The sequence below is a fragment of the Zonotrichia leucophrys genome, chromosome 29 (genome assembly GCF_028769735.1).
Source record: "Zonotrichia leucophrys gambelii isolate GWCS_2022_RI chromosome 29, RI_Zleu_2.0, whole genome shotgun sequence".
NCBI classification, from domain to species: Eukaryota; Metazoa; Chordata; class Aves; order Passeriformes; family Passerellidae; genus Zonotrichia; species Zonotrichia leucophrys.
The window spans coordinates 1,247,111-1,270,323 of record NC_088198.1 but is presented as its reverse complement, the minus strand read 5'-3'; the positions used below and the strand labels follow the sequence as shown (position 1 = coordinate 1,270,323).

The 23,213-nt window shown below is 64.0% G+C and overlaps 4 protein-coding genes across 7 annotated transcripts; all 4 read right to left on the bottom strand.

Moving 5' to 3' along the window:
* Positions 1 to 324: 324 nt before the first annotated feature.
* Positions 325 to 5,024, bottom strand: DHH (desert hedgehog signaling molecule). Of its 2 annotated transcripts, none has more exons than XM_064734818.1 (3): positions 3,844 to 5,024; positions 2,246 to 2,507; positions 325 to 1,705 (listed from the first exon to the last, which is right to left on the bottom strand). In XM_064734818.1, exons 1-3 carry the CDS (start codon positions 4,153 to 4,155, stop codon positions 1,038 to 1,040), a joined length of 1,242 nt encoding a protein of 413 aa, XP_064590888.1. In that variant the 5' UTR covers positions 4,156 to 5,024; the 3' UTR covers positions 325 to 1,037. The 2 variants fall into 2 exon arrangements, with proteins under 2 accessions (XP_064590888.1, XP_064590889.1); XM_064734819.1 differs by lacking the exon at positions 3,844 to 5,024 and adding an exon at positions 3,572 to 3,746.
* A 1,021-nt stretch (positions 5,025 to 6,045) lies between these two features.
* LMBR1L (limb development membrane protein 1 like) lies at positions 6,046 to 11,455 on the bottom strand. 3 transcript variants are annotated; one of them, XM_064734897.1, is made up of 17 exons: positions 11,236 to 11,455; positions 9,778 to 9,862; positions 9,461 to 9,497; positions 9,189 to 9,328; positions 8,998 to 9,101; positions 8,800 to 8,926; positions 8,647 to 8,715; positions 8,433 to 8,497; positions 8,246 to 8,321; positions 8,064 to 8,150; positions 7,814 to 7,890; positions 7,655 to 7,732; positions 7,463 to 7,536; positions 7,266 to 7,356; positions 7,041 to 7,107; positions 6,790 to 6,951; positions 6,046 to 6,708 (listed from the first exon to the last, which is right to left on the bottom strand). In XM_064734897.1, exons 1-17 carry the CDS (start codon positions 11,305 to 11,307, stop codon positions 6,650 to 6,652), a joined length of 1,470 nt encoding a protein of 489 aa, XP_064590967.1. In that variant the 5' UTR covers positions 11,308 to 11,455; the 3' UTR covers positions 6,046 to 6,649. The 3 variants fall into 3 exon arrangements, with proteins under 3 accessions (XP_064590967.1, XP_064590968.1, XP_064590966.1); XM_064734898.1 differs by having other exon boundaries at positions 8,064 to 8,147; XM_064734896.1 differs by having other exon boundaries at positions 6,046 to 6,951; positions 8,064 to 8,147.
* A 561-nt stretch (positions 11,456 to 12,016) lies between these two features.
* LOC135459184 (tubulin alpha-1B chain) lies at positions 12,017 to 16,036 on the bottom strand. The gene is made up of 4 exons (XM_064734899.1): positions 15,907 to 16,036; positions 14,232 to 14,454; positions 13,988 to 14,136; positions 12,017 to 13,190 (listed from the first exon to the last, which is right to left on the bottom strand). The coding sequence occupies exons 1-4, from the start codon at positions 15,907 to 15,909 to the stop codon at positions 12,210 to 12,212; spliced, it is 1,356 nt and encodes a 451-aa protein (XP_064590969.1). The 5' UTR covers positions 15,910 to 16,036; the 3' UTR covers positions 12,017 to 12,209.
* A 3,076-nt stretch (positions 16,037 to 19,112) lies between these two features.
* LOC135459199 (tubulin alpha-1A chain) lies at positions 19,113 to 23,213 on the bottom strand. Its single transcript, XM_064734920.1, has 4 exons — positions 23,090 to 23,213; positions 21,267 to 21,489; positions 21,023 to 21,171; positions 19,113 to 20,272 (listed from the first exon to the last, which is right to left on the bottom strand). Exons 1-4 carry the CDS (start codon positions 23,090 to 23,092, stop codon positions 19,292 to 19,294), a joined length of 1,356 nt encoding a protein of 451 aa, XP_064590990.1. The 5' UTR covers positions 23,093 to 23,213; the 3' UTR covers positions 19,113 to 19,291.

Here is a 23,213-nt window from a genome sequence, read left to right as displayed (position 1 = left end):
ATCCTGTGTTTGGATGGAATTTGTGCATCATGTATGAGGTGTATGAATATGCAACAGGCTGTTGCTTTTAAGGGTTAATCCTCTGTTAATGTGGGTCCTTTTTCGGGTTTATTTTGCCCAGAAAAAGGTATCTGGACTGTCCATAACTCTTTGTTTCTGTTGGGCCAGAAAGTCCAAGAGGAACCAGGGACCCCCAGAGCCCCAGGATCTCAAACCCCCAGCCCAGACCCAGGGACCCCCAACCCCCTGGAATGATCAATTCCAGCCCCTCCAGACACCCCAACCACAGCTCCAACAGGAAATAGGGCCATAAACTTTCTTTATTTTCCCAAACAATTAAATAGTAGTATTTCTTTTGATTTTTTTTTTTTTTTTTTTTTTTTTTTTTTAACTGAAGAGGTTAAAAGCAGGCTGCCCCCTGCCAGGGCAGGCAGGCATGGGGGACATTTATATTACCATTTATAAATAGAAAAATAAAACTCTCAAGCAGGGTGGGTTAGCAGTTAGCATGGTTAGAGTTGGACCTGGCACGGGGTGCCCATGGCAGACACCCAGTGCCCACTGTGGGTGGCAGGGCCAGACCCAGAGCAGGGGGACAGGCAGGAACTGCTGCCAACTGCTCAGTCTTGGGGTGTTTTTGGCTCGATTTGGCCCCCAGGGCAGGGTCTGGTGCTGCCTGGCTGGGGTTGGACAGGCACCAAGCCCACCCCAGTGGTTAATAAAGTTTTGGGGTGTTTTTGGCATCCTCCCAGCTGGGTTTGACTCTCCTGGGCAGGGTCTGGTGCTGCCTGGCTGTGGCACCAAGCCCACCCCAGTGCAGTGGTTAATAAAGCAATAAATACCAGCGGGGTCTGGGCATGGAGCCCCAGCCATGGGGGGCTCTAGGACACAGCACAGGGGCCACCCCATACCCCAGGCAGTGCTGAACCCCACCCTCCCCACAGCACTGGGGGTGCCCCTATCCCTCCTCCCCATGCCCAGGGCTGTGGCATCCAGTGTGTGTGGCATCACCTGCCAGAAATGGGGGGCAGGCACCCCTAAAGCTGCAGAGCCTCGTGGCCCAGCACGCCCCCGGCCAGCCGGTAGAGCAGGCGGGAGTACCAGTGCATGCCCACCTCGGGCACGGTCCCGTTGCCCACCTCGGGGTGGGCAGGCAGCAGCGAGAGGAGCCCGTGGAAGAGGCGCAGAGGGGCGAAAGCTCTGTGTGCCCAGCGGTGGCTCTCCAGCACCGCATAGCAGGATGCCAGCACCCCGTTAACCAGCAAAGTGCCCTGAGAGGTGAGGGGGGCAAAAACCCCCACTCCATCCTCCCGAGAGACCCTCAGCACCCTGGTGGGGCGCAGCCCCTGCCCGCCGGCCCCGTGGGCCAGCACGGCGTCGCCCGGGCGCACGCGGCGGGCGAAGATGGGCAGGAAGGCGCTGGAGCCGTTCCCCTCTCCCCGAGCTGTGAACACCAGGTGGGACGGGGTGAGGAGCAGCCGCTGAGCTGGGCTGGCTGTCTCGATGGCCACGAAGGAGGCCCGCTGGCCCAGGTCCCGGTGCAGGAAGAGCAGCACCTCGGTGGGCACCAGGCGCCCGCCCGGCTCGGCGCCCAGCACCCGGTCACCGCGGCGCAGCTCGGCCAGGCCCCGGTGCTCCCCGCTCTGCAGCGTCACCGTGGCGTGGCCGGGGAAGCAGCCACCGGTGCGGACGGCCAGCGAGTTATCTGGGAGGATGGAGAGAGTTCTTGGTGTCACCTCCACCTCCAGAGGGGAAACGGCGAGCGCCGGACCCCCAAAGCTCCCCCAGGAACAAAGGGGGTATTTTGATTTTTCCTGCGTGCAGCTCCTGAATGCTGCAGGGCCCCTTTGTCCACCCTGCACTGACGCCCTTTGTTCCGGGCTCCAACGGTGACATTTATGGCCATTTTCACTTTCTGTCAATTGGCACTTCTGGGCTGGATGGCAACTGCTGGCTGGAGCAGCTGTGGGGCTGTGGGAGCAACTGTGGGACTGTGGGGCTGCATTGCTGTTCCCCTCACCAGGAGCTGAACCACAATTTTGTCTCCATCTGGCCAAAATTTGGAGGGGAAAATGAAGTTTTTGCCAATTCGGGGGCCAGAAGGAGCTGAGTTTGGGCTGACACCAACCAGAGCAATAATCCCACACGGATCCAGGACATCCAGGGGGAGCAGCAGGGGCTGTGGGCTGGGATGTTTATGGGAATCACAGCCCCCTGCCCTGCTGGCAGCCCCTTCTGCTGGTACCTGCTTTGACAGAGACGTGGATGTGCGCCTTGGACTCGTAGTAGACCCAGTCGAAGCCGGCCTCCACGGCCAGCCGTGCCAGCATGCCGTACTTGTGGCGGTCGCGGTCGGACGTGGTGATGTCCAGAGCTCTGCCCTCGTAGTGCAGCGAGTCGGGGAGGTGGTGCCCATCTTCATCCCAGCCCTCCGTCACCCTCAGCTTCACCCCCGGCCACATGTTCATCACGGCGATGGCCAGCGAGTTCACGCGCTCCTTGCAGCGCTGTGGGGACACCGGTGTCACCCTCGGCGTGACAGACAGACAGACAGACAGACACCAGGGCTGTCCCCAAAGGGGCTGCCCCCACCCGGGGTGCACAGAGGGTCACGGCCAAGCTGCCCCCGTGGCTGGGTGCGGGTTGAACTTTAACGGGGTCCCGTGATGGAGCTGCTCTGCTCAGCCGGGCACAACGGGCACGGGAGCGGGACGGGCACCGCGACGGTGTCACCTTCCCCGCGGCCACCGCTGTGACTGATTAACCTGCTGGGGGGGCTGTGAGGCAGAGATGGGGGCAGCTGACCCTGAACCAGCCCCAAGTCTGGGCTGACGGAGAGCAGGGCGGTTCCGGGGTGCCTCTCCCCATCAGCATTGGGGTGCAGGGGTCGGAGCCGCCCCTGTCCCCCCCCGCATTTGCTGATGTCACAGCGTCCCTCAGTGCCCCAGTGTCCCCCCCGCCTCCCCCGTTCAACAAAGCGGCTCCCGGGAGCGCGGGGCCGCGGGGGCGGAGTGCGGGGCGCGGGCCCGGCCGTGCCGGGAGGGGGGGCAGGAATGCGCTCGGCCCGGCCCGGCCCGGCCCGGCCACAATAGGCGCCTTCCAGCCCGGAGCTGACCTCAGGCCCCGGGAATGCCGCCGCGGCCACAAAGGGCCCTTTCAGCCACCCGCAGCCCGGGCCGGCTCCGTGCCCGCGGCTCCGCCGCCCCGGCCCCGCCGCCTCCGCCGTCCCGGCTCGCGGGAGCTGCCGGCGCCGCCTGGACCACTCTCAGCATCCCCCGTCGCCATGGCGACCGCGGGGCCGCCCCTCGCCATGGCAACCGTGAGCATCCCGGCGGGCTCGCGGCGCGTCCCGGGCTCCCGCCGCCCCGGTTCCCCCCCGAGCAGAGAGAGGGGTACCGGGGCCTCCCCCTCCGCGCTGTCCTTGCGACGCTGGGGGAGCGGAGCCGCCGGTACCGCCGGTGCCCCCGGTGCCGCCCCGTCCCGTTAATCCCCGACGGTCCCGCCTCCTCCCGGGGCTCCGGTGCTGCCGCGCCGCTGCCATGGAAGGGAGCGGGGCACCGGGGCGAGGTACCGGGGTACGGCACCGGGAGAGACCCTGCGCCCTGGGAGTGTCGGTGCCGCCCGGGAGGATCCGTGAGCCCCCGCATGATCGGTGCGCCTTGGAGAGCATCGGCGGCGACCGGGAAAGCTCCGTGAGCCCCTGAGCGCGTCGGTGCCGGCTGAGAAAGGTCCATGGGCCCCGTCGAGGCTCGCTGTGATCCCGCCCATCCCCCCCGCCGCCCCCCACGCCCCCGCGCCCCCGGGAGCGAGGCCGGACCGGGCCGGGCCGGGCGCAGCCCCCACCTCGGTCATGAGCCGGTCCGCCCCCGTGTTCTCCTCGTCCTTGAAGATGATGTCGGGGTTGTAGTTGGGCACCAGCTCCCTGAAGCGCTCCGAGCCCCGCAGCACTTTGCCCTCCGCCTTCCCGCTCGCCCCCAGCGTCTGCTCGGGCACGTTGGGCACGAACTGCTTGTAGAGCAGAGGCGAGAGCTGCCGCCGCCCCAGCCGCCGCCGCCCCACCGGGCCCCGACCGGGGCCGCAGCCCAGCACCGGCGCGGCCAGCAGGGAGGCGGCGAGCCCGAGCAGGACGAGGGCGAGCGGCCTCCACCGGGGCATCCCGCCCGCCGGGCCCCGCTGCCTCCGCGGCTCCCGCTCAATCACCGGGGGCACGGGCGGCCGGGGCGGGCATGGTCCCGGTGCGGTGGCCCCGGGGCTTTTAGTTGGTCGCGGTGCCAGGGGCGGGTCGGCGCCGTTTCCTTCTCACACCCACGGTCCCGGCGCTGCTGCGGGATCCGTGGCCGCTCGGGACGAATGACCACCCCCCCCGTACCCCCCCCGCCGGTGCCGCCACCCACTGGGAGCGCCGCCGGTTGCGCGCCCACGGTGTCAGCACCCCCTCGCCTGCACCCCGGTCCCGGGAAGTTCCCGACACAGCCCCAGCCTTAGGGAAAACCCTCGCGGAACGGAGTCCCAGTACCGGGCACGGGCATCCAGCTCCGGGCACGGCCCTGGCACTGGCACCGGTTCCTAAGGCTGCCCCGGGACCGGCACCGGTCTTGCTCCCCGTTCCCGTCTAAATCCCGCGCTCTGGTGCCGCCTCCTCTCCGCGGTCCCTGCGCTGCTCTCCGGTACCGGAACCCTCTCTTATCCCATCCGAACGCTGCGATTCTGGTGCTGGCACCTCTCCTGTCACCGCCTGCTGGGACCGGGGACCCCTCACTCCCCGTCCCGGTCCTTCCCCTCCTCCCGCTCTCCCTTGCACCGAGGATCCTCCTTATTCTAAGGCAGTGCCGCCGGTGTCCGCACCTGCTCCGTCCCCTTGGCACAGCCCCGCTCCCGGGACCCGCTCCCTGGCACTACCCCGGTCCCCTCTGTTCTGTCCGACCCACGGTCCCGGTCCCCGTTCCTGGCCCAGCCCCCGGTACCGGCTGCCTTGGGTGCTGATCGGCACCGTGCGCCGCCCCGGCCGGGCTGCCCCCACCGCGGCCGCTCGGCTCCGCCGCTGGGCAGCCCCGTCGGGCCCCGCCTCGGAGCCGGCCCCCGGGAGCGGCGGCTGCGGCGGCCACATCCCCCGGGGCCGCCCCCACCGGGCTGCCCTGCCCCGGCCGGCCCCGCCGCGCCCCGGCACCGGGGCACCCCCGGAGCGGCACCGGGGCACTCCCGGAACGGGACCGGGACACCGCCGGAACGGCACCGGGGCTGTGCCAGGGGTCCGGGTACCGCCGAGAACGGGGCTGGGCTGCTCCGGGACTGGCACCGGGCTCCGACAGTGCCATGGGCACCCCCGGACCGGCACCGGGACCGCGCCCCCAGCGCTACCGGCGGAGCACCCAAGGGCACTGCGGGCCTCGGGGAGGACAGGAGGCAGCAGCGGGGTCGCGAAAGGTCGGGAATGGCTCGGAGGGGGGGTCCCGGTCCCCTCCCAGCTCCCCCGCAGCCCCGGTGCCAGCCCGGGGTGACTGGGAGGGGAGCAGGTCGCGGGGAAATCGCGGGCACCGATGGCCTCATTTCCTGCAATATAAACCAGGTTTCCTGCGCTTCCTGCTCGGCCCCAGCCCGGGGGGGGCGGCCAGGGGGGGCCTGGGCCCCCCAGCCCTGCCATGGAGGGGCGGGGGGCGGCCTGGCTCGGCCCCAGGCGGGGCAGGATGGGTGGGGGGCCGGTTCCCCCGGTTCCCCCGGTTCCCGGGGCAGTTTCCGTTCCGGCTGCACGACCCTCGGTGCCAGGAGGTGAAGCCTCTGCTTTGCCCCTCATGTGGGGGAGCTCAGCCCGTACCCCAAAGCCTCCCGGAGCCCCCCAACACCCCCGAGGTCAGCAGGCAAGGAGTTGCCCTCGCTTGCAGCCCTGCCTGGAAGAAGCTCGTTAACCCCAAGCAGGAAGAGGGTTAATTATGTCCCCACAGGGCCCATAAGGAGGGGCAGGACTGTGACCCCCCCCTAAGGCAGGGACACCCCACCCCTGCCCCTTTCCTACTCAGCCCTGCCCTTGGGAGGAATAAAACCCCAATATTTTTATATAAAAAACAGTCACTATTTATTTCTCCAAACAATTTCTGTTGTAACAGACCCAACATACACGTGAGGAGCTGGAGAAGGGGGGATTGTCCCCTGCACCCCAGGCCTCCCCCTTAGGGACCCCCAAAGGCCTCAGGGTGGGCAGGGGACAACCAGTGTCCCCCTGCAGCCCCAGAGTGACACAGGGGTGGGGTGTGGAGTGGCTCTGGGCACAGGACAGGTGGGGCAGCATTTCAAACTCAACCAGACCCCAGGGAGCAGCCAGGGGAGGTCGGGGTGGCTGGGGGGGTCCCAGCCATTGTTGCACGAGGTATGTAAATGGGGGGTGGGGTGGGGGGGCTGCAGCCAGCACAGCCCCTCATGGGGGACCCCACACCCCTTGGGGACGTGGCTCAAGGCCAAGGCTCAGCAGCACAAGAGCTGAGACAGAGCAGGGGGGGCAACCCTAAAGGTGTCTCAGCTTTCCCTGAGGGGCTCTGATGTCCCTGAGGCTCCAGGCGCTGTCAGGGCCAGCTCTGGGGCTGGCAGCCACCCTGGTGGCCACCACAGTGAGGAGAGAGGAGGGGGACACGTCCCTGTCCCCCGCTGTCCCCCAGCCCTAGCAGGGCTTGCTGCGGCTCCTGCAGCGCGTCACGGGCAGCGGCAGCTTGTGCAGACCTGGACACGGGGAGAGTGTGAGAGCCAGGCTGGGGCACAGGGGACACCCCAGCAGCCACCCCTGTGTCCCCATGTCCTCACCAAAGGCACGGATGAGCTCGGCCTGCACTGCCCAGGAGACCCTTTTGACCAGGCACAGCGTGGTGAGCCCAGCAAAGCCCATGTTGTACAGGAAGACAATGTAGAAGTTCCCCAACCAGTTGAAGCGGCCAAAATCCCCCAGGAGGTCAAAACGGGTGATGCCTGCACAAGGTGAGGGTACATTGGTCAGGGCACCCCGATTTTGGGGTCACCCCCATGCAGGCATCACCCTGATCCCTCTGGGAACTCACCCAGTGTCCTGGAGAAGACAGGCAGGGCTGAGCTGAGCACCAGCAAGGAGACACAGTTCCCAATGATCTGGGGAGAAGGAAGAGGTTTGGGGAAGGAACTTTCCAGATGCCAGGGACCCACAGAGGGGTCCTGGCACTGTCCTGCCATGTGGGAGGGACACACAGAGTAGGGAAAGGGTCTTGCACCCTCACAGGAGCCCCCCAGCCCCACCCTGCTGCTCCCACCTTGGTGAGGGGGGTGTCCTGCCTCTCTGGCAGCAGCCGAGTGAACAGGGGGGAGCTGTAGAAGCCCACGACAGAGGAGAGCATTAGGTAGCTGCAAGGAGTGTTAAGGAGGAAAACAGGGGATGGGCTGGCACTGGCAATAATGTTGGGGACACAGGGGACATGGCTGGGGACACAAGTGCCCGCCTGAAGGATACAAAATGAGCACGACCTGCAGCGCAGCTCCAAAGGAACCAAAGATGGAGAAGGAAACCTGGCCCAAGGACGCATCCTGCAGGAAGAGGAGGGAGCAGGTTGGGGAGGAATGGTCCCCAGAGCTGCCAGGGACACCGCCCTGAGCTGTGCCATGCCCCCAGGTGGGTAGGGGGATGCTCCTTGTAGGTGGGTACCTGGATGCCCCTTGGCATGGCGGCATCGTCCAGCAGCAGCTCCAGGACGTGGAAGCAGACAATGAGCACAGAGATGCCCTGGGAGGAGCAGGGAGGGAGTGAGGGTGGTGCTGAGGATGGGGACAACACCCCCAGCTGCCCTGAGAGCCCTGAACTCACTGTGAGTGCCAGGAGGCCCAGCATGGCCAGGGGGTAGCCCAGGTTCCTCTGCCAGGGTGATGCCCGGTGCCGCAGCTCTGTGGGGAGGAGGTGCCCACGTGAGAGAGGGGCACAGAGCAGGAGATTGAGGGGGCAGGATGGGGGGTGCCAGCCCCCAGCCCATCTCCCTCCACGTATTTCCAGTGCCCAGTTCTCCCAGTGCCAGGCTGGAGGGCACCCAGTGTCCCTTAACCCCAGCCATGCTCCTCACCCAACTTCCTCCTCTTGCTCCGGATGGCAAAGAATTGCTCCCGCAGCATCTGCATGTCCAGATTCAACCAGCAGGAAGCTTTGCCTGCTGGGGAGAGACCCAAGGGGCTCAGGGGGGGTGAGATGGGGTAGAGGGTCCCCCAATGCACCCCATGCCCCCCTTTGCCAAGCAGCAGCACCCACCAGAGCGGATCCTGTGGGACACAGCGGCTTCCTCAAACCTTGTGCAGCTCAGCTGCTCATCCAGGTCCTCCAGGAGCTGCAAGGGTGGGTGAGGAGCCTGTGAGCGGCTGCTGGGCTGTGTGGATGGCAGCCCTGGGGGCAGTCACCCCCAAATCTGGGGCAGAGGGATGGTGGGGTGACACCTTACCCGGGGTTTCACCAGCAGCTTCCCAGTGACCGTGAACATGGTGGAGAGGCCAAAGGGGGTGCACACTGTGGTGGGAGGAGAGGCTGAACAGGAGGTGTCCCGCCATCCTACCCCTCCCCACACCCTCAGAAGGATCCTGGAGGCTTCAGCCATGAGCCATGACCCCTCCAGACCCCATTTGGATGGAGCAGAGCCTCGTGAGGACACAACTTACACAGCAGCAGCAGGACACCAAAAAGCGAGATGCAGGAGTAGAGGTAGGGCAGGTAATATTCCCAGAGATCTGCAGAGACAGCAGGATCAGGCCAGTGGCACCAGAAACCCCTTGTTCCACTCAGTGCCAGGGTCTAGAGCCCAGCTCACCCACCGTAGAGTGACTGGCGACTGGCAGCGTCGTTGCCCACGATGGCAGAGGCCACCCAGACCATGCCCAGCACCAGCAGGGTCAGCAGCAGCAGCACCACCGAGGTCTCGTACACCCTGGCCATGATGCCCTGCAGGAGCTGGGTTAGCAGGGAGTCACAAAAGGGGGGACAGGGAGGGGGACCAGTGCAGGATCACCCACCTTCTTGGATCCTGCAAACCCCTCTGACTCGGTGAAGAAGTAGGCAAAGGGCATGAGGAAGACCAGGGACATGTTGGAGAAGAGGAAAACCAAATTCCAGAGGCCTGGAAGAGGGGGGACAGCATGGGGTGAGCTCCCAGGCAGGACAATGCTAAGCCCACAGATTTTGGGGACACCCCAGGGTCACCCACCATGGATGAGGGAGCCGTTCAGCCACTGGATGTAATAATTCTGGGGGAAGGAGAGCAGCACCTCGTTGCTGATGATGGAGAAGGGCAGGAGCAGGACAGCACCCAGTGCCACAGCCAGGGTGAAGGTACAGAGCCCCAACCTGCCACAGGGACAAGAATCCCTCTGGGTCAGGGTCCCTCTGGCTGTCACAGCCCACTTTTACCCCCCAGCACACAGGACGTGGTGTCCTGGCTGAGGAAGAGGATGAGGAAGGGGACAAGAAGGAACTCACGCAATCCTGTTGACAGCAGCGTCCTCGTCATCGTGAACTGTGGGGACAAAATCCCAAACCAAAGGGCTGGGGGAGAGGCAGGGCTGCCCAAAGCATCACTGCCTCCCCCTGCCCAAGTTCTCCCCTCTCCAAATGCTGCAGAAATCCTCCCTGGGAATTCTGGCTTTGCTCCCACCTAGGGCAGCAATTGGTGTCACATTAATGGCGGGACTGGGGGTGCTGGGAGAGGCCAAAAGCAATGAGGAAGAGGAAGAACCCTCAGAGGATGAATTTGGCTGTCAAGGGCTGCCTGGCTCTGGCAGCTCCCACTCCCTTACCTGCTGTGAAATCCGTGTGCTTCTTAAAGTGGGTTATGATGAAGTGGCAGAGGATGTAGAGGCTGGCAAAGAGCAGGGCACAGATCTGTGGGCACAGGAGTGTGGGCATGCCCTGAGGGGATGCTGCCAGCCCTGGGGCTTGTCAGCTCCACCCTATTTGTTTTTCCACTCCTGGTTCCACCCCACTGGTGTGCTCAGACCTCTCTGTTCAATGGGCACTGCACCCAGGGCTCACACATGGGTGCCCACAAGCTGGCACAGCACCCAGACCGGGGTGAGGGAGCTGAAAACCTGCCCAAGATCAGCCTGTGCTGGCAGATCTGTGACCCCGTGGGACATCCCTGATCTGCTGGATCCCACAGCCCTGGCCTTGCTGGCAGAGCCACGAGGACAGCCTTGAGTCAGGAGCCAAGGACATCTGCGGTGTCCCTGCTGCCCCCGCTGGAACGCCGAGGTCAGGCCAGCGCAGGCGATGTTCAGGGAACACGGCGACCTTTCATCCCTCTGGGAACGCGGCAGGATGAGGAAAGGTCGCCTGAATCCTCCACCTTGGCACAGGTGCAGCGGGAAGCAGCTGTGGCACCTCCCTCCTGCCCGCCTGGGGGTGCCCAGGATGTGCCAGTGGGGTGCCAGGGAGCCCCCAAAGCTGGCCCAGCTCTGCGCTCCCAGAAGGGCAGCACCCAGCAGGTCCTTCTGCTCCTGCTCCCACCCAGTGAAGGGTCTCAGGCCACAGATTCCCTCCTGCCATGGGCTGTACCCCACAAACCAATGCCCTGCCTGCTGGGGGGACCCCCAACTCCTCCTCTACTCAGTGAAGTTGGGCTGAGTAAGTTTTGTCTGCCAAACCAGGAGCTCCTGGCTGAGATGTAGCACCCCAAGATGGAGGTCTGCGGGCTCCAGGGCCACCAGCTCTGCCCTGTAGGCACCAAATGTGGCTGTGCCAAGGTGGCCTTGGCACTGCTGGTCACAGCCCCCTTGGCTGCAGTGTCCACAGCACCCCCAAGGCCCCTGGGAGATGCCAGGACCGGGACATCCAGGTCACCCCCATCCCTGAGCAGAGGAGCAGAGGAGCAAACCCAGCTGTGCCCGAGGTTTAGGGGCTCTGTAGGGTCCTGCTGGCCTGGGGACAAGGACAGAGCCAGGAGCCTGGCACGGGGCTGGCCCGGCTCTGACACCACCACAGCACTCCCAGCCCTCCCAGCACGACGGGAGCGCGGCTGGGACTGCTGGAACCGGCAGAGGGGTCGCGGCAGGAGCCCAGGAGGGTCCAGCCCCGGCACCTCGATATCTGCTGGGCACACGCGGCCGCGGCGGCTCTGGCCCCGATAAGCACGGGGTGTGGAGCCCTGCCACAGCCGTGCGATCCCGACGGTCCCATGGAGAGCTGCGAGCTCCCAGCCACCCTCCCATCTCTCCCCGCCACACCGATCCCTTTCCCCGCCGCCCCCGGGCACTCACGAGGCACTCGCGGACCCTCTCGTGGAAGAGCTGCTCCCGCACGGCCAGCGCGTCCTGCTCCACAGGGGCCATTCTGCGGCCAGCATGGCAGGGCCGGGCAGAGGCAGGGCGGCAAGGCCGGTACCGCCACGCCGCTCCAGCCGCTCCGGTACCGTTCCGGTAACGCCGCTCGGAGCCCGCCGGGTCCAGCCCAGCGCCGCCGTTGAGGCCCCGCCCCTCCCGTGGCCACGCCCCCTACGCGCTACAAAGTATCCGCTCCCTCACGGGATAAACGGCCAGGCAGGCCCCGCCCCCTGCCGCCTATTAGCTAAGAGCCTGAATGAGGCGGAGCTCATTGGCTGAAGAGCGGCGCGCCGCGCGCTGATTGGCTGAGCCCGCCCGCCGCCGCTCCCACGGGCCGGCGGCCCCTGTGCAGCCACCGGAATTAGGAGCAGGGATGGAGTTAATCCCGGGCCGGGGATAATCCCGGGTGTGTTAATCACGGAGGGGGGCAGGGCTGGGCTGCCGAGCGCTGGGGGCACCAGGAAGGGCACGGCCCCGCTCATAAACAGCACGTGAAGGAGCGCAGCAGCACTCAGGGTGAGGCCCCACCCTGTGGAACCCAGCGATGTGGGGGCATCACCCCCCCAGCCCTGCTGGGCAGCTCGGGTAACAGCGGGACCATGCCAGCTGCCTGACTGGGCACAGACAATGGGGACAGTCTGTTCCCATGGGACGGGGCCAGCCGGCCCGGGTGAGAGCGGGCACTGACACAGAGGGTTTGTATCCGACACAGCGTAGCTTCTCTTAAAGCCTTTTATTCACAGACACGGTAAAATCACAGACACATGGAAAATCTGCATGATCACATCCGAGAGGGCAGCACATCCCGGGCTGAGCCCACGGAGCCGAACCCCACGCAGTGCACAAGGAAGCTCAAGTGTTTGAAGCAGACATTTCGTGGACATGCGACAGCGACAGAAGGAACCCAGCATTTAGTATTCCTCCCCTTCCTCCTCTCCCTCCCCTTCCACAGAATCCACCCCCACCTCCTCATAATCCTTCTCCAGGGCTGCCATATCCTCACGGGCCTCCGAGAACTCGCCCTCCTCCATGCCCTCCCCCACGTACCAGTGCACAAAGGCCCTCTTGGCGTACATCAGGTCAAACTTGTGGTCCAGGCGGGCCCAGGCCTCGGCGATGGCCGTGGTGTTGCTCAGCATGCACACAGCCCTCTGCACCTTGGCCAGGTCGCCCCCGGGCACCACCGTGGGTGGCTGGTAGTTGATGCCAACCTTGAAACCAGTAGGGCACCAGTCCACAAACTGGATGCTACGCTTGGTTTTGATGGTGGCAATGGCGGCGTTGACATCCTTGGGCACCACGTCCCCGCGGTACAGCAGGCAGCACGCCATGTACTTGCCGTGCCGAGGGTCACACTTGACCATCTGGTTGGCCGGCTCAAAGCAGGCGTTGGTGATCTCAGCCACCGAGAGCTGCTCGTGATAAGCCTTCTCAGCAGAGATAACCGGGGCGTAGGTGGCCAGAGGGAAGTGGATGCGGGGGTAGGGCACCAGGTTGGTCTGGAATTCTGTCAGGTCGACGTTCAGGGCACCATCAAAGCGCAGAGAGGCCGTGATGGAGGACACGATCTGGCTGATGAGGCGGTTCAGGTTGGTGTAGGTCGGGCGCTCGATGTCCAGGTTGCGGCGGCAGATGTCGTAGATGGCCTCGTTGTCCACCATGAAGGCGCAGTCGGAGTGCTCCAGGGTGGTGTGGGTGGTCAGGATGGAGTTGTAGGGCTCCACCACGGCTGTGGACACCTGCGGGGCTGGGTAGATGGAGAACTCCAGCTTGGACTTCTTGCCGTAGTCGACAGAGAGGCGCTCCATGAGCAGGGAGGTGAAGCCAGAGCCGGTGCCACCGCCAAAGCTGTGGAACACCAGGAAGCCCTGCAGCCCTGTGCACTGGTCAGCCTGAGAGGTTGGGAAGAAGAAAACAAGGCCAAACTGTCAGGAATTCTGAACTTCAGCTGTTGCTTAAGTTGCTGACTTGCCCAGGCAGACACATTATTTCCCACAAGGATCTCAGAATTTTGGGGCACCGCTGTCCATTCCACTTCCAGCCACAGCACCCTGTGATCCAGCATGACCTGCCCTCAGGAGAAGGGACCCCCCCTTCCAGCCCCCTCCCTTCAGCTGCTGCCTCCTATGACCCTGGCAATCTGCTTGGGGGAAGGGGCAATCCACGAGAGCTGCCCCAGCAAGAGTTAAATACTCGGCACAGCTGCTCATAAGCAGTTGGTCAAGCAGGATCAGCATCCAGATCAAGGAGAAACCTCACATGACCTTAAAAAGGGGTAAAATAAGGTTTTTCCAGGGATTGAAATGACACAGAATCCCACAAGCCCCATCACACCCCTGGAACATGCCAAGCTCAAGGCGAACAACCTGTGCTGGTGGGGTTGCAGAGCCTTGAATAAAGGGATTCAGGTCAAGGGGAAGGCAAGGGGCTGATCCTGATCACTTAGAAGATCCAGACCCCATAGGGAGCCAGGATGTGCTGCAGGCTGACACAACAAATCCATCCAGATCCTGGAGGCACAACAGGTCCCACCAGGAAGGTTTGAAGTCTCTCCTGCCACAACCCCACTCTCTGCCCCAAAGTGCAGATGGGCTGAGAAGGAGCTGCCCAGGCGCACCCCAAGCTTCCCTTTGTCCCCACATCCCCCGCAGGGACAAACCCACCCCACGGGACCCCCCAGCGCCCCTACCAGCTTGCGGATGCGGTCGAGCACCAGGTCGATGATCTCCTTGCCGATGGTGTAGTGCCCGCGGGCGTAGTTGTTGGCCGCATCCTCCTTGCCCGTGATCAGCTGCTCGGGGTGGAAGAGCTGCCGGTACGTGCCCGTGCGCACCTCGTCTGCGGGGACAGCCCCGGGCCCCGTTAGCAGCCAGCGCCCGCCGCCAGCGCCCGCCCCGCCCCGCCCGCCCGCCGGCCGCCCCCCGCGCGCTCACCGATCACCGTGGGCTCCAGGTCCACGAACACGGCCCGGGGCACGTGCTTGCCGGCGCCCGTCTCGCTGAAGAAGGTGTTGAACGAGTCGTCCCCCCCGCCGATGGTCTTGTCGCTGGGCATCTGCCCGTCGGGCTGGATGCCGTGCTCCAGGCAGTACAGCTCCCAGCACGCATTGCCGATCTGCACGCCCGCTTGGCCCACGTGGATGGAGATGCACTCGCGCTGCGGGGGCACACGAATCCGGGTCACCCCTTCTGTCCCCCCTCAGCACCCACCGGGCTGGGAAGGGTCTCTCCTCAAGGCTGGATGGGGGCAGATCCTGCCCCAGTTGCTCCCGTTGTGCTCAGCTTTGGCGGTGCCATCCTGCTGCCCCTTCCCCAGGAGCTGAGACCCTGCACCAGTTGGTGCCCTTCACCCTACACACCCCACAGAGCCGGGAACTGGGGTTCCTCAGGGTTAATGCTGCTCCCCCCTATTCCCAGTCTCCTATTGAGGACAGGGACACCCCCACATCTCAGGGAACATCTCAGTGTGCTCAGCTCCGGGGATCCCATCTTGCCCCTTCCGGCAGCTACGACCCTGCCTTCGGTGGGATGAAGAGATCTCACAGGGCCTCAAGCTCAGCACCCCCAAACCCCACTTGTGCCCTAGTGACACCCCAACGAGTGGCTGAGCTCTGCTGGGGCCACCCAGGATCCGAGGACGATCTGTGGGGTGACATCCGTGCTTGGGAACAGACCGCAGCCACCTGTGGGGATGCCACCACCCCGCAGCTGCCACCATCTGCTCCCAAATGGCGCCCGGGGAGGACATTTTCCAGCCGGGCAGGGCGAGGTCGGGAGGAGGAGGAGGAGGAAGAGGAAGCTGAGCGCAGCAGCAGCAGTGGGGCAGGGACTGCAGCAGCTGACCCGAATCGGCGGGGATGGGCCGGTGGCGTCACCCCCGGAGGGTCGCGCACATTCCCGGCCGCTCCCTGCACATTCCCCACCTGCTCCCCGCGTTCCTCCCGCCCGGGCCGGGGCGAGCCCGTGGTTTGGGGGGGTCTGGAGCGGAGGGTGACCCCCATTAGCCATGGAGGGGGATGGGGATCACCGGCTCGGGTGGGGGGGAAAAATGGAATTTCGTGTTTCGGGGCAGAGTGAGGTTGTGTGGGGGGGTGGGTTTGGGATGGATTTAGGGGGGAAGGGTGGGTATGGGGGGGGCGGGGCTGTGCCCAGGGCGAGGGGCGGGGCTGTGCCCCCGCCGCGCGCCTTCCCGCGCGCGGGAACGGTAACGGTCGGGCTGGCCCCGCCCCCAGCGGTGGGCTACCGGAGACCACGTGCGACCACCGCAAGAGCGCCGTGACCCCCCCCAAGAGATACTCCCTCCATAAAGGACCTCATTCTCCATCCCTGCTCAACACCCCCATCCCCTCCTCTACCCACCCACGTCCCCATCCGTACACCCCATCCCCTCCCAACTTCCCGACACGGTGCCCCCCACCCTTTTACCCCTTTGCTTTATTCCCCTGCCCCGAAATCTCCTCCCCCGCGCCACTCCTTCCCCCTCCTCTCCTCATCTCCCCTCCGCACCCATTCCCCCAATCCCCCGCACCCCCAGACCCATCCACGCTCCTCCTCTCCCCCTGCATTCCCCGGGCCCATCTCCCGTGTTTCTGCAGCCCCTTCCCCTCACCATGGCTGCAGCTCGGTTACTCGTCCCGACAAGCAAGGAATCGACGCAAGTACCAGCTACCGCCGCCCCCGGGCGCCCCCCTATATACCGGCCCGGGGGGCGGGCCGAGCGCCCCCGCCCCGCGCTCCTATTGGCCGCAAAACCCATCTATCAATGCCATCACATCGCTGATTGGCTGAGACGAGTGGCGCGCTCCGCCTCCTCCGCCCTCCGCGCTGCGGGGCTTTTTGGGGGGGGGAGCAATGGGGACCCTCCCGCCGTGGGGTGCAGCCCCCTCCACCCCCCCACAGCTTGGAGAGCGGGGTACGGGGGGGTCTGACCCGCCTATGGTGCTCTGCTCCCCCGATAACGCGTTTGGGGCGTAGGATGGGGGGGGCACAGCCGTTCCCGCCCGTCCCCCCCCCCCTCTTCCGCCGCCCCTCCCGCCCGGTGCGGCTCCGCTGCGGAGGAAAACTGCGACATGGAGCGGGGGTGGGGGGGAGCGGCGGCCGCACGTGCTGCCGCGCCCGGTGTCGTTCCCCGCCGTCCCCGCGTTGTTAATCGGCTTCTCCGGGCGGACCCTCCCCCCCCCATCCTATCCCTGCCCCATCTGCACCGCTCGCCCCCCGTCCCCCCCACCCCCCACAGGATTATTTGCACCCCGGGGGTCCCTCCCAGACCATCTGCAGCCTGAGCAGCCCCCCCACTCAGCACCCCCCGGCCCATCTGTACCCCTGGGGGGGTCCGGGCCCCCCCGCAGGGTTCGCACATTTTGGGGTGAGGGGGAGGATGGACCCCGTTTTTCAGGGTGGGGTTTGTCTCGGCCATGTCGGCGGCACCACCGTGAGTGCCATAAAACGGGGGGCGTCCCACCGTGCCCCCCCAACATGGAGCAGCTCCGTGCCACGGAGAGCACCGGGGGGATGGGATGGGATGGGGGGGGCGCCATCCCCAGCCCTCACTTAATCCGCGGAGCTATTTGCACCCAATAATCCCCTTCCTGTTTTGCCAAGAGCTTTGTGGAAAACCCAGCGGCCACTTCGGCAGCACACGCTGCTGGATTGCGGGGGGGGGGAGAAAAGGGGGCTCCGCATCCCCTCCCCTCCCCGGGGTCACCGGGGCAGCCGAGCCCAACAACCGGCGCTGGCTCGGTTGCAGCATCCGCCGCAGCTGCATTGCAGCGCTGACGTGGCTTCCCCGCCATTTGCCTCGCTGCCCGCGTGTCCGCATGGCCGCTCCGGTCCCACCGGGAAAGAACCGGTTGCCCCCCCACCCCCCCTTTAAGCCGCTCCCATCCCGGTGTCAGTTTGGGGGTCCCGGGTGGGATTTGGTGCTGGAAGTGCTGGTGCCGGTTCTGTTTGTGGAATGGGTGTGCTGTGGAGGGGGGGTTTGTTACACACACACATCCACCCCCCCCGAATTCCCCGTGCATCACGTCAGCTCTGGAATGGTGTTAGGAAGTGTCTTGGGTCGCTGAAAAAACGAGCAAAAGCAGGTTTAGTGTTAAAGTGAAAGTGCACAAAATTCACCGGTGACTTCCCTCTGTGACTCAGAAGTGAAAGCCGACAGAGGAAAATGGGGCTGAAATTTAAAATTGATCTGCGTAAAACTACATTTGGCCAAAAATTAATTAAAGGGAGGCTGGAGATAGGAAAATAATGATACAATGGAATAATAATTGAGATCTTCCCACTGAGTCAGAAGGGAAAGAGTGGACCCCCTGCCCCATTGCCAAACTGAGCCCTGGGCTTGACCAACAGTTTAAGCCTAAAGGTTTAAGAGCACTTAATCCAGAGCTTAATTTAAATAATTTACCAACATATTCATATAAAATTTACTATAGGCACAACAGTAACACTCTTACAGGCCTATTTTATTTATGAATCTAAAGCACTTAAGAAGGAATCTGAGATCTACATTCCTGGGACAATTGCTATAGAATATTCACCCTTGCACACACACATACTTGAAGAGCGTGTGCAGATGTAAATAACTGTAAAAAATCCACCTTGAGTTGTGTTGACATCAGTGCCTTTGTGTCTTCTCAACAGGCCAAGGGTCGGGCTCCCAATCCTGGGGAATCAGCCCAAGCTCTGTTCACCCTCCAGGAATCCCAAATTTGTGAGTTCACCATCCCTGAGAGTTCTCCTGCTGAACCCGGGGGTCTCACTATTTTAACACTGGTTTTAACACTGTAAATGTTGGCTTTTTAGTCTTTTGTATCCAGGCTACAATTTGTATCTTCCTCTGAAAGCTCGACAACAAACACGTTGTCACACTTGGGTTGTCCTTCAGAAAAAAAATTACTTCCCAAGGCCTGTCCTTAGAATCAAGGAATTGGTTTGACAACACAAATTCCTGGGAGCTGCTGGACTCAGGAGCTTGGCCGTGGTGCTGCTCATCAAGGCTTAGCCTGAGCTCAGAGTGCAGAGGAGGGAGGGCTGCAGGACACAAATGAGGGTCCCAGAACACAAATGAGGGTCCCTGGGGTCCTCCCCAGCTGCATCACCCTCTCAAGTTTCACTCTTGCATTCAGCTTCCCCTTCATTATTTATCCCTGCGCGGAGCCGTGAGGGTCAGGGTGAAAGGAGAGGAAAGGGAGGGTGAAGAGGCTCCCCCCATTCAAGAGGTAAAAAGAGAGGGAGGGTGAAAAGGTTCCCCCCATTCCAGGGGGCTGAAATGACATTTTCCCCTCCCCCCCAGTGGCTGGGACCAACAGGGCCAATTCCTCATCCCTGAAAGAGCCAGAGGAACTAAAAACACATTGGCTGGATGAAAGGAACCCTCATCCCCAGCACTCCCACCCATGGTGGGCAGAGCTTCCCCTCCCCATCCCCAGGGCAATGCAGCCCCTCCCCTGCCCAGGATGAGGAGGTAACAGAGATACCAAAGACTTCTGTTAAACAGCGGGGAGCTTCAGGCATCTCCAGCCCACCCTGAGGAGTTAAGACCCCCAATGTACTCACTTGATTCCTGGTACTAAAATATCCAACCCTCTCCCCTTCCCCAGCCTTTGGGGTGGGGGCACAACACTGAGCCCACCAGGATGAGGAAGGAGCATGGGTTTGGGAGGACTCAGCACCCCAAAACCCCCAGCACACGCTCAGGGACAGGGTGGAGACCCTGGGTGAGGACAGGGACTGCAGGGCCGTGTCATGTGCTGGTGGGGACAGCGTCAAAGCCAGGCAGGGACGTTGCCACAGGGAGTGAAGACACCAGAGGCAGGGTAAGACAGGGAATGCTTTTTATTCAGACCCACAGGAGAGGACGGGTGGGTCCATCACAGACTTTTTTTCCATTGAAGCACAGACCATTGACAGGACAGAGCGCGGCGCACACACTGCTACAGACCCCGCGGGGTCTTCAACTAATTTATGTTCCCTGTTCCAGCAGCACCCTCGTGACTTTAGTATTCCTCCCCTTCCTCCTCTCCCTCCCCTTCCACAGAATCCACCCCCACCTCCTCATAATCCTTCTCCAGGGCTGCCATATCCTCACGGGCCTCCGAGAACTCGCCCTCCTCCATGCCCTCCCCCACGTACCAGTGCACAAAGGCCCTCTTGGCGTACATCAGGTCAAACTTGTGGTCCAGGCGGGCCCAGGCCTCGGCGATGGCCGTGGTGTTGCTCAGCATGCACACAGCCCTCTGCACCTTGGCCAGGTCGCCCCCGGGCACCACCGTGGGTGGCTGGTAGTTGATGCCAACCTTGAAACCAGTAGGGCACCAGTCCACAAACTGGATGGTGCGCTTGGTCTTGATGGTGGCGATGGCGGCGTTGACATCCTTGGGCACCACGTCCCCGCGGTACAGCAGGCAGCACGCCATGTACTTGCCGTGCCGAGGGTCACACTTGACCATCTGGTTGGCCGGCTCAAAGCAGGCGTTGGTGATCTCAGCCACCGAGAGCTGCTCGTGATAAGCCTTCTCAGCAGAGATAACCGGGGCGTAGGTGGCCAGAGGGAAGTGGATGCGGGGGTAGGGCACCAGGTTGGTCTGGAATTCTGTCAGGTCGACGTTCAGGGCACCATCAAAGCGCAGAGAGGCCGTGATGGAGGACACAATCTGGCCTATCAACCTGTTGAGGTTGGTGTAGGTGGGGCGCTCGATGTCCAGGTTGCGGCGGCAGATGTCGTAGATGGCCTCGTTGTCCACCATGAAGGCGCAGTCGGAGTGCTCCAGGGTGGTGTGGGTGGTCAGGATGGAGTTGTAGGGCTCCACCACGGCTGTGGACACTTGCGGGGCTGGGTAGATGGAGAACTCCAGCTTGGACTTCTTGCCGTAGTCGACAGAGAGGCGCTCCATGAGCAGGGAGGTGAAGCCAGAGCCGGTGCCACCACCAAAGCTGTGGAACACCAGGAAGCCCTGCAGCCCTGTGCACTGGTCAGCCTGAGAGGTGGGAAGAGGAAAACAAGGCCAGACTGTCAGGAATTCTGAACTTCAGCTGCTACTGACTTGCCCTGGAAGGAAAATTTTCCTCCCAGGATCTCAGGACCTTCCCAGCAGGTCCACGGAAAGGGACCCTGTCCTGCAGGGAGTTGGGGACACTCTGTAGAGACAAAGAGGGCCATGTTTACTCCTTCCTCTCCGTGGCCTCACCAGGACATTTGGGGGCTTTCCAGCAGCAGAGCCAGAGTCAGCAGGATGAGGGACAGGGTCACACTGACTCCATGTGTTACCCACTGACTCACGGTGAATCACCCAGGGAAGCTGCTTGGCCTCTGGGATGAGGCAGTGCCCAGGGGCACCTCAAAGGGCAGAACTGCCACGGGCTCAGCAGCAGAAAGGAGACAAGTTTGACTGTGAACTGTCACGGCCACATGACTCTGGAAGGGACCGGTTTGGGGCTGCCCGTCCCCAGCACACGCAGCTGGACTGGGCCACGTCAGGAGCCAAGTGGGAACAAAGAGGGAATTGCCGAGCTCAGCACCGGCAGCGCCCGGGGGCTGCGGCGCTGTGGAGCCGCTCCAGCTCCAGCTGCGCCGCGTCCCGCTGCCGGCCAATGGCAGCCACTGCACAACAGGATTAACATTAATTAATAAATTAAATCTAAACCCAGCCCAGCGAGTCTGCAAGGGAGAGCGAGACAGAATGGAGGCTTTGTCCTCGCCCGCCACCTGCATCCCCCAGCGCCCCTACCAGCTTGCGGATGCGGTCGAGCACCAGGTCGATGATCTCCTTGCCGATGGTGTAGTGCCCGCGGGCGTAGTTGTTGGCCGCATCCTCCTTGCCCGTGATCAGCTGCTCGGGGTGGAAGAGCTGCCGGTACGTGCCCGTGCGCACCTCGTCTGCGGGGACAGCCCCGGGCCCCGTTAGCAGCCAGCGCCCGCCGCCAGCGCCCGCCCCGCCCCGCCCGCCCGCCGGCCGCCCCCCGCGCGCTCACCGATCACCGTGGGCTCCAGGTCCACGAACACGGCCCGGGGCACGTGCTTGCCGGCGCCCGTCTCGCTGAAGAAGGTGTTGAACGAGTCGTCCCCCCCGCCGATGGTCTTGTCGCTGGGCATCTGCCCGTCGGGCTGGATGCCGTGCTCCAGGCAGTACAGCTCCCAGCACGCATTGCCGATCTGCACGCCCGCTTGGCCCACGTGGATGGAGATGCACTCGCGCTGCGGGGGCACACGAATCCGGGTCACCCCTTTTGTCCCCCTCCCCAGCTGTGGCACCAGCCCAGCGCTTTCACTGCGCTGGGAGGGGTCCCTTCCCATGGCTGGATGGGGTCAGATCCTGCCCGGACACACCCATTGTTCTGGGTCTGGGGGTGCCCCCTGTGCAGGGGTGCCATCCTGTCCTGTGCCCATCACTGCTGGCACCCCGCCTGTGGGGGATGGCGAGCTCAGCACTTGTGGCTCATCCTGCCCGGAGGGACTGGGGCTGCGCCCAGGGTGAGACAGGAGCCCCGGGGTTGCCATCCTGCCCCACCCTGCCCTGATGGGACCCAGCAAAGCTCGAGGGTGGCTCAGAACCTGCCCCGATGAGACCCAGCAAAGCCCCAGCGTGGCTCAGCACCGTGGGCTCCTCCTGCCCACGCGGGTCCCGATCGAAGCAATGCCACGCCCAGTGCGGGACTGGGGGGTCCCATCCTGCCGTGCTTCGATTCCTGGTGCGGGATGGGGTGCTCAGTACTGGGGGGGCCCATTCCGCCCTGCCCACCCCTCACCAGGGACGCTTTTTCCCTCTTTATATCGGGGCCACGCCCAGCGCAGGCTGAGGGCTCAGCACCGGGGCTGGGGGGGGAAGGGGGTCGGTCCTGCCCGGTTTAACGGGAGCCACGCCCAGGGACGGACGGTGGCTCGGTACCGAAAGATGGGGTCCCGATTCTGCCCCTTTCATGCGGCGCCACGCCCAGTACGGGCTTAGCTCCGGGGACCCATCCTGCCCGGTTTAACGGGAGCCACGTCTGCTTCGGGCTCGGGGCTCGGTACCGGCAGCCATCCTGTCGGGTTTAACCGCGTCTCGGGGTTTCACCCTGCCCGGTTTAACGGGAGCCACGCCCGGTGCAGGCTCAGGGCTCGGTCCCGGGGGTCTCATCTTGCCCGGTTTAATGAGAACCACGCCCGGTGCGGTACCGTGGATCAGCGCCACGGATCCATCGAGCCCGGTTTAACGGGAGCCACGCCCTATGGAAGCTCAGTGCCGAGTCCCGGGGGTCTCATCCTGCCCGGTTTAACGGGAGCCACGCCCTATGGAAGCTCAGTGCCGAGTCCCGGGGGTCTCATCCTGCCCGGTTTGACGGGAGCCACGCCCTATGGAAGCTTAGTCCTAAGTCCCGGAGGTCTCATCCTGCCCGGTTTAACGGGAGCCACGCCCGCTGCGGGTTCGGGGGTCCCGGGGAGGCAGGAAGACCCTTCCAGGCCCGTTTAACAGGAGCTACACTCGGGGCTGGGTCCCGGGCGGGCGACACATTTTACTCGGTGTAACGGGAGCCACGCCCGGTGCGGGGGGAGTCCCGGCGCCGAGGGCTCATCCCAGGAAGGGCGGACGAGAAGCCCTTGGGAATGGAGATCAGGAGGGGGTTGGGAACCAGAGAAAACGGCAAGACGGGGGCCGGCCGGGGTGGGGGATGAAAACCGGAGACTACGATGGGAGGGTGGGGATTGGCACCGGGGAAAGGAAAACCACGGGGCCGGCGGGAACGGGGGGACAAGGGAACAGGGATCGTGGCATTAGAGACAAAAATCCCGACCCCCCCTCCCCGCACCCCCTCACCATGGCGGCGGTCGGTCCGGGGCGGTCTCACAGCCCGACGCTGAGGCGGTCGATGTAAGAGGCGCGGCGGAGCGCGGGGCTCGCTGCGGGGCTTTATAGCGGCGGCGGGGCGGGGCGGGCGGCG